Here is a 9981-nt window from a genome sequence, read left to right as displayed (position 1 = left end):
GCTATGTGGCCATGTTCTAGATCAGGGGTAGGCAACCTGTGGCCCGCGGGCCGGATACGGCCCGGCAAGGCCTTGGGACAGGCCCCAGCCTGGTCCTGCCGCTGATTGCCACCGAGGCCTTTGGGGGACAATTGTCTATAGAAGCCTCAGAAACATGCATTTATATTAACATTTTTTTAAAAATCAGCAAATTTTTTCGCGTGTCCTCCATTTTTTTTTTAAAAAAGTGTCTTCCATTTGAAAATTTTGTCCTACATTTGTCCTGGTTTATTTATATATTTAATTTTTTTTAAAAAAATTATTTAATTATTTATTTTTTGGCTTCAGCCCCCCAGTTGTCTGAGGGACAGCAACCCGGCCCCCGGCTCAAAAAGGTTGCCTACCCCTGTTCTAGATGGTGTTCTGATGTTTCACCAGCATCTGCTGCCGGTATCTTCAGAGAATGCCGGCATGGAATTTTTTGTAAATGTCTTCTTGACATGTATCATTTATCCTTTCACATTTTTTATATAGCTCTTCTGTATATTGTTTCCATCATGTTGGTGGTTCTGCAACTCTTTAAAAGGTGAAGTCTGCTAGCATAAGCAGTCTCCCCGCTTTTTTCTAAAGTGTGGTCTGGAGAGGTCTAGGAGGATCAGAGGGCTGGAAAATAGCCTTGTAGGCTGCACAGTGCACATCCCTTCTCAACATTAATTTCTTTTCATCCTGGACCTGGAAAGAGAAGTTACTTTGTGCATGTGTTTGCAGTACGGATGAACTGACTCTCTGTGTGTATATGTGCACCTTCAAGTTATATGTCAACCTGTGGTGATCCCAGGACTTTTCTTAGGCAAGAAACACTCTAAGGTGGTTTGCCATTGCCTCCCTTTGAAATATAGCCTACTGCACTTGGCAGTTCCTCATCTAATAACTAAGTAGGTTTGTCTGTACTTTACCTTCCCGGTTCAGGTACAATCTAGTTCACTTATATTATCACATAATCACTGAATGATTTAAAACAGTCTGGTCTCACATAGAGATTCTTTCTGGCTCTGGTTCTGCTTTTGTAAGTGTAAAACCATACAGAAGTTAGTTTTGGAAGCTGACTTCTTGAACATTGGCAAACTTTTCTCATCTTACTCATTTGAAGATGCTGGCAGTTGTGACTCAGCTAACTATGTGGGTGGTGTCTAACTGGTGTTTGCTAGAGATAATGGTCATTTTTAACATCTTCTCTTTATTCTGCCTCTTTTGTTTGTGAACGAACACAGAGGAAAAAACACGTTTCCCCATAAACGTCTAAGAAGGTTTGAGTGTGAAGAGCTCAGGAAAGATGACAGAAATTGACAGATGCACAAATGTAAGTATAAGCATATACTTGTACTTTCGAGGAAAATTTTTTCCTTAAGTGTATAAATGGGAAGGCGCATGTGAGTTTCTATTTAATATCGTTTTAAGAATATCTCAAACATACTGAAATCTGAAAGAAACAATTTATTCAAAAGGATCCCTACAGTGACCTTTTTTAATTCTAGTAGTTAATTTCTCAGTGATACATAAAAGAAAAAAGTGAGGAGAGATGATAACATGAATCACTTTATCTTGTAATTGTGTACTAATATCCACACACACATACACACCTGTGATTATTTGGAATATTTTAAATATCCTAAGAGATTCCACTGCTTTTCTTAAGAGACCAAGGTGGTGAAATAAAGTATTCGACAAAGCTGCAGTTCTGAGCATATTTACCAGAAAATAAGCCGCACTGAACTCAGTGGAAGTTATATCTGAATATTGTAATTTTCAAATCAAGTTGCAGAAGATGTTTTCTTTTCTCTATTGAGAATCAGAGAATCATCAAAGAAAGGCAGTTGAGATTATTTTCATAAAGTAACATTTTATGTTTAACTGTCCAGTTTTATGGTGTTTTATAATTATGTTTCTATAGAAAGAACGAGTTAATTTAAATTAAGAATGGGGCATATTTATGAAGATTATTTTGTTCTTTAATGTAGCCAGAGAGAAGTATGAAAACCATAATTTTGATACATTTGAACCAACACTTCAGAGCAGACTGTTACCCAATGATGGATTTAGATGAGGTTTTGTCATAAAGGGAAGGGATGGATCTGATACACAGTTCAGATTTTTGTTTAATGTTAACTACTGTGAAGTTGACTTCAGCTTATGGCAATCCTATGAATGAGAGACTTCCATGTCACCTCATTGTCAACAGCCTTCCTTCGTTGCATCTATGCATCTATAATTTTCCTACTGCCTTCCACATTGCCAAACATTATTGTCTTTTCTAGTAAGTCATGTCTTCTCATGATACGTCCAAAGTATGACAGTCTCAGTTTATGATGCTTGGTCTGCTTCCTCCCATCCTTCTGAGGAAGTAGACCAAATCTACGAAAGCTTATGATGCAAATTCTTTCACACAGGCGTGTTACAGACCGGCCAAAATGGGTGGTCTCAGGGACGTAGCCAAGGGGGGGGGATCTTGGGGTCTGGACCCCCCCTTCCATTAGAAAAATGAATGGTGTGTGCTGCTGCGCCACCGCACCCAAGCCCCATTATAATGGTGGCACTTAGTCTGGACCCCCCCCCTTCCTAAAATCCTGGCTACGTCCCTGGTGGTCTGAGTTGATTTTCTTGCTATCAGCTTTCTTTTCTGTCCAGCTTTCACAATTATACGTAGAAACTGGAAATGCAATGGCATATAGACAGTTCAGATATCCCCTCCTAAATCTCTTACTTTCTTACTTTGTAATTTATTATTTGTATCCTCCAAATTTTCACAGATGAAAATCAGGACACTTGAGACTGAGTGACACATCTCTCTCTCATTCTGTGTGTGTATGTGTGTGTGTAAAAAGAGGGGAGAAGTACGTTCACAGACACTTCAGCTTGATAAATGAAAGACAGGGCAGAGCAGACATACAATCTCAATAGCTTTCTCCTTTTCTTTCTATGTAATCAGAAAGTTAAAATTAGGCAGTTAGAATCTCACTGGCTTAAATGCCTTCTTGCTTGTGCTCTCCTGAAGGTATGTGTTTGCTTAATTGTTGGCTGTGAAGTCAGGTTTGAATACGGATGCAAAGGCACTTTTCAGCTGGCTGTTTAGGAAAGGAGGGAAATCTGGGGCTCCTTAATACAAACTAAAAAAAAACCCTGGGAATACAAATAACAAGGTGTGGCTTTCTTTGCCAGTCCATGACTGTTATTGTTAACTGCCCTCCAGTCAGTCTCAGCTCTTGGTGATCCTGCGAATGAGACATCTTCAAGACCTTTATCCTCCATTGCTCTGTTTAGGTCTGTAGATTCAGGCCCGTAACCTCCTTAATTGAGTCCACCCATCTGACGTGCAGCTTTCCTCTCTTTCTACCTTTCCTAGCATTATTGTTTTTTATAGTGATTGATGCTTTCTCATGATGTGGCCAAAGTATGATAGCCTCAGTTTGATCATATTGGCTTCTAATGACATTTCAGTCTTGATCTGTCCAGGTACCCATTTGTTTGTCTTTTTGACTGTCCACGGTATCTTCTCCATCACCACATCTCAAATGAATTTTCTTGTTATCCACTTTTTTTACTGTCCAGGTCTCACATCCGTACATAGTGATGGGGAATACAATGGCTTGGATGATTCTAACTTTAGTGCGGAGTTGCATATCTTTACTCTTTAGGATCTTGTCTAGTTCTTTCATTAGTGCCCTTCCCATTCTTAGTCTTCTTCTTCTTATCTCTTAACTGCAGCGTCCGTTCTGATCAATGTTTGACCAGGTTTATGAGAAACCATGACTAGTGGAGAGTATGTCTTTCTGTGATCGGTGCTTTTCCATAGTTTAGCAAGTTCTGCAAGAGCCCAGTAGGACTAGAGAGTAAGGAGAAAAGAGCCACAACTATGCCTGGAGGTGTGAAAATTACCAGCATGTAGAATTAATTTCTTTCAATATTGATCTGATATGGTTTGGACATAATGCTAAAATATCATTTTTTATTACATGCATAGGATTCCTCCAGCAAGACTACTCAGTGGCTGCATTTGTATATCATAGAATCATAGAATCATAGAGTTGGAAGAGACCACTAGGGCCATCCAGTCCAACCCCCTGCCATGCAGGAAATCCAGTTCAAAGCATCCCTGAAAGATGGCCATCCAGCCTCTGTTTAAAGACCTCCAAGGAAGGAGACTCTATCACCCTTCGAGGGAGTGCATTCCACTGTCGAACAGCCCTTACTGTCAGGAAGTTCCTCCTAATGTTCAGGTGGAATCTCTTTTCCTGTAGCTTGCATCCATTGTTCCGGGTCCTGTTCTCTGGAGCAGCAGAGAACAAGCTTGCTCCCTCTTCAATATGACATCCTTTCAAATATTTAAACAGGGCTATCATATCACCTCTTAACCTTCTTTTCTCCAGGCTAAACATCCCCAGCTCCCTAAGTCGTTCCTCATAGGGCATGGTTTCCAGACCCTTCACCATTTTTGTCGCCCTCCTTTGGACACGCTCCAGTTTCTCAATGTCCTTTCTGAATTGTGGCGCCCAGAACTGGACACAATATTCTCGGTGGGACCTGACTAAAGCAGAATACAGTGGCACTATTACTTCTCTTGATCTAGACACTATACTTCTATTGATGCAGCCTAAAATAGCATTGGCCTTTTTAGCTGCCGCATCACACTGTTCACTCATGTTCAACTTGTGGTCTACTTGGACTCCTAGATCCCTTTCACACGTAGTTTCATTCAGCCAGGTGTCACCCATCCTATATCTGTGCATTTTATTTTTCCGCCCTAAGTGCAATACCTTACATTTCTCTGTGTTGAATTTCATTTTGTTAGCTTTGGCCCAGCTTTCTAGTCTATTCAGGTCATTTTGAATCTTGATCCTGTCCTCTGGGGTATTAGCTATTCCTCCTAATTTGGTGTCATCTGCAAATTTGATAAGTATGCTCCCAATTCTGTCATCCAGGTCATTGATAAAGATGTTGAATAGCACTGGGCCCAGGACAGAGCCCTGTGGGACCCCACTGGTCACTTCTCTCCAGGATGAAAAGGAGCCATTGTTGAGCACCCTTTGGGTTCGGCCGGTCAACCAATTACAGATCCATTTAACAGTTCCTTTGTCTAGCCCACATTTTACAAGCTTGTTTGCAAGAATGTCATGGGAAACCTTGTCAAAGGCCTTACTGAAATCAAGATATACTATATCCACAGCATTCCCTTCATCTACCAAGCTGGTAATTTTATCAAAGAAAGAGATTAGGTTTGTCTGGCATGACTTGTTTCTCTGAAACCCATGTTGACTTTTTGTGATTATGGCATTGCCTTCTAGATGTTCACAGACTCTCTGTTTAATGATCTGCTCCAGAATCTTTCCTGGTATTGATGTCAGACTAACTGGACGATAATTGTTGGGATCCCCTTTTTTCCCCTTTTTGAAGATGGGGACAACGTTTGCCCTCCTCCAGTCTGCTGGGACTTCTCCTGTTTTCCAGGAATTTTCAAATATGATTGCCAATGGCTCCGATATTACATTTGCCAGTTCTTTTAATACCCTTGGATGGAGTTCATCTGGTCCCGGAGACTTAAATTCATTTAGATTAATAAGGTGTTCCTCTACTATCTCTTTACTTATTCTGTGCTGAAATTCCCCTATTCTGTCCTCTGCTCCATTATCCTCAGGTTGAGCACCCTTTGCCTTTTCTGAGAAGACTGAGGCAAAGAAGGTGTTGAGTAATTCTGCCTTTTCTCTGTCTTCTGTTAGCATTTTGCCATCTTCTCCACGCAGTGACCCTACCATTTCCTTCTTCTTCCTTTTGCTGCGGACATATCCAAAAAAGCCCTTTTTATTGTTCTTAACCTCTCTAGCAAGCCTGAGTTCATTCTGCGCTTTAGCTTTTCTGACTTTACCCCTACAAATGCCTGCTATTTCTTTGAATTCCTTTTTTGTGATTTCCCCCTTTTTCCATTCCTTATACATGTTCCGTTTCAAACTTAGCTCAGTTGAAAGTTCCTTAGTCATCCATCCTGGTTTCTTGAGACACCTCCCGTTTTTCTTTCTCACTGGAACTGTTTGAAATTGTGCCTTCAGTATCTCTCTTTTGAGAAACTCCCATCCATCCTGAACTCCTTTATCTTTTAGTATTTCTGACCATGGAATCGCCCTCAATACTTCTCTAAGTTTACTGAAATTCGCTCTCCTAAAGTCTAGGATGCGTGTCTGACTATGCCTGGCTTCTCCTTTCCACTGTATTACAAACTCCAGGAGAACATGGTCACTTCCACCTAATGATCCCACCACTTGCACCCCATTAACCAAGTCATCCTTGTTGGTTAGGATCAGATCTAAAATAGCTGCCCCCTTGTTGCCTCTTCCACCTTTTGGACAATGAAATTGTCTTCCAAGCAAGCGAGGAATTTGCTAGACCTTGAGGATTTGGCTGAGTTTGACTTCCAGCAAATATCAGGATAGTTGAAGTCACCCATCAGTACTACATCTCTCCTTTCTGACTGTGTGGTCATCTGTTCTAGAAAGATATCATCCAATTCCTCAGTCTGACTTGGGGGTCTGTAGTAGACTCCCATCGTAACACCCTTGTTGTTTCCCTCCCCTTTGATTCTTATCCAGATGCTCTCCACCTGGCTTCCATGATTGATGTCCAGGATCTCTTCACTGGTGTAAATATCTCTGACATATAGTGCTATTCCTCCTCCTTTCCTGTTTGGCCTATTTCTCTTAAAAAGGTTATACCCCTCTATTTCCACATTCCAATCATGAGACTCATCCCACCAGGTTTCAGTGATGCCTATTATATCATATTTGCTTTGTTGTACTAGGAGTTCGAGTTCATCCTGCTTATTTCCCATGCTCTGTGCATTAGTGTAGAGACATCGCAGACCATGGTTCCCTTTTACTTGCTGCCTGTGCAAGTTTTTTTGCCTCCCACTGCTGGGTCCTTGCACTGTTTGCCTTGTTTCCTCTATGTCAGTTTGACTATTTTCGCCATCCCTTTTGCCTTCCTTAATATTGTCTCCCTTCCCCTCGGAACTCAGTTTAAAGCTCTCCTGATCAAGTTCTTGAGACTGTTGGCAAAAACATTTCTTCCAACTGGCGTGAGATGCAACCCGTCTGTTGCAAGAAGTCCCTCCTCATGGAACCGCAGCCCATGATCGAAGAATCCAAATCCTTCTCGGCGGCACCATCTGCGAAGCCAGTTGTTCACATCTGCTATTTTCCTCTCCCTTCCTGGACCATGCCCTTCAACTGGCAGAAGAGACGAGATGACAACCTGTACATCCATTCCTTTCAGCTTCCTACCAAGCGCCTCGTAATCCCTTTTGATGTTCTGAATGCTGTGTCTTGCAGTATCATTAGTTCCCACGTGGACCAAAAGGAAGGGGTATTGGTCAGTAGGCTTGACCAGTCTTGTCAGCCTCTCTGTCACATCACGGATCTTTGCACCTGGAAGACAACACACCTCTCGAGACATCTTGTCAGGCCTACAAATCACTATAATGCAGAATCTATTGTAACATATATTTTGGAACAGATATGTGTACAATTGCCATAAGATGGAGTCAGCTTAAAGGTATATAACAACAAATGCAGTGTATCACCTAGTTTTGAATGTTACTGTATTGTAGATGTCCTTAGACGCACACTCCAAACAATTTGCTTTCTTTATTTTTAGGCAGGCAACTATCTTGGTGAAATTAAGGGAGGACTTAAGCCAACCATGAAAATCACTATCATGGGAGTAATCTCTCCCAACCCTGAAAGGTAGGTATGTGGCCATTCAGATGCCAGGTAGAGTTATTTGATTTTTTTGATTTTTTTGTCAGATGTTATTTTTTACTATAAAATTATTTCTTAATATATTTAACTATTTCTAATTATATATTTATACACAGTATAAAACTTCCAAATCTATTACTATTTCTGGTTTAACTTGTATCTTACTTTCAGAAGGTAGCACCATTGAGCAGAGGTGGCCAGACTTCAGGCTTGTGGAATCAAGTTTGTTTTTTATTTGAAACTTGAGATCCATCAATGAGCACCAGACTCATGTTCTTAAAACAAAGTCATGTTCTTAAAATTATAAAAAAAAATGAGTCCAGAAATTTGTTTTGAGTATCGGCACTGAACAGACACAAAATTCTGTTCCTGATTACTCAAAACTTTCTTAATTTTAACAGTAGAAGTGCAGGAGAGTATAATTTATTGCTTCTGTTTTTGAACTGTCAGTAATTCTCAGTCTGTTGCAAATCACAGAAAAGAGAAGGAATAATTTCCCTACTCTCTCTTATGCTTTTATAAGATCAGTTGACGGGTTGCACCACACAATGCCATTGTTATTCCATGTCCCTATGCAATCTCTTACAGAATGCTGTGATGTTATGGTCTCCCCATAAAAAGCAAGCTCTTTGTTTATTATGTGTTCTGTTTCATGGCAATGCTCATACTACTTATACTTATACTGCTATAAGCAAGTTTCCAGTTAGAAACATTGAGCTGCTCCTGCCCAGTTGCTTTTATAAGTATTTAATGAGATGGTTAATGTTATTGTTATTGTTTATGTGCCTTCAAGTCAACTCCAACTTATGACAATTCTGCCATAGTTTTTTTTTTGGTTGGCAAGAATTGCTCAGAGGAAGTTTGCCATTGTTTTTTTTCCCTTAGGCTGAGAGAGTATGACTTGTCCAAGATCACCCAATGGGTTTTTAAAGCTGATTGGGGTTTTGAATCCTGTGTCTCCCAGAGTCCTAGTCCAACACTCAAACCACTACACCATAGTGTCCCTTGTACACCAATGCCATACTTCCTGTGAAAAATAAAGATGGCCTTATATAGCAAAATATGTGATATATGAGTTCTTTCCTTGTGACTCCTAACACTATCCTGTTAAATTGCTGATTTCCTCCTTTTATTACATGATCATTCCCTACAGTTTTTCATTGACTTTGCTCTGTGATCCCATTGATGGTCATCCAAGCAAGGATGTTGGATTCTTTCTTGCGGTCAGCTTTACTGAGAAATCCATTATTCGGAATTCACGAATTGATGGCCTATGGGGTGAAGAGGAAGATGAAATTCCCTACTTCCCATTTACAGCAGGAGAATCATTTAAGGTAATTTTATTTTATTAGGGTTGTGTGTGTGGGGGGGGGGGGGGAAACTTATTTATATATGTATGCTGTCTTATACTATCAGACCATATTCCTGTGTTTACTCTGAGGAAAAGCAGCTGTCAAAGTCCTCAAGAAATCTGAGGTATGGATAGAACCCACGACTAGATTCATAAAAAACATTTGCTCCACATTGTCTCCATCAGTATTCACAGGAAAAAGAAAAAACAGTGAAGCTCATTCCATGTAATATTTCAAATTCAGCTTATTCCATGTAATCTTTCAAATTAATTGTCAAAACAATCCAGAGGATGTTAGACATGCTGAAATCCTGAAACCACTAATAGGATATACGTGTTTAAGAAGCATCAATTCATGTGGCTCTGGCATATCTAGTTTTCTCTGGATTGCCCTCTGTTGCTGCTACTGCTACAGATGTACACAGGATCTGCTATACTCATTCCCAAATGGAAAGGCCTGGGTGGGCAGGTGGTTCAGCGAGGCAGCAGTCTGCCCTGTCCTCCCTTCCCTCCCCACCTGCCCAGCCAGACCCATTGACATTTTTTATTATTATTATTTTCTTTCAGATGGAGCTCTTGTGTGAGCATCAGCAGATTCGAGTCCTACTGGATGGGCGTCAGCTCTGCAGTTTTGGCCACCGTGTCCAGCCCACACAAAGAATGACAACTTTAAAAATCTCAGGAGACCTCAAGCTCACCAAGGTGGCTTGAAGAAAACAACGTAACACCCACTATGGTTACTGGGTTATAGAAAAAACAAAACAAAACAGCGCTTTTCCTCCATCCTCTGCTAACTCTGTTTTTTGTGTATGCTCATTATCTGAAACATGAAACATTCATGAAATCTCA

The 9981-nt window shown here is 40.6% G+C and overlaps 1 protein-coding gene across 1 annotated transcript; it reads left to right on the top strand.

Annotated features, from left to right (window-relative positions):
• Positions 1–1210: 1210 nt before the first annotated feature.
• LOC149314682 (galectin-related protein-like) lies at positions 1211–9981 on the top strand. Its single transcript, XM_089523508.1, has 4 exons — positions 1211–1339; positions 7678–7766; positions 8935–9115; positions 9700–9981. The coding sequence occupies exons 1-4, from the start codon at positions 1313–1315 to the stop codon at positions 9841–9843; spliced, it is 441 nt and encodes a 146-aa protein (XP_089379634.1). The 5' UTR covers positions 1211–1312; the 3' UTR covers positions 9844–9981.

Source organism: Sceloporus occidentalis, unplaced genomic scaffold (assembly GCF_023333645.1).
Source record: "Sceloporus occidentalis isolate IW3139 unplaced genomic scaffold, rSceOcc1.0.p SCAF_4, whole genome shotgun sequence".
Taxonomy (NCBI): Eukaryota; Metazoa; Chordata; class Lepidosauria; order Squamata; family Phrynosomatidae; genus Sceloporus; species Sceloporus occidentalis.
This window is presented reverse-complemented; position numbering and strand designations above follow the sequence as displayed.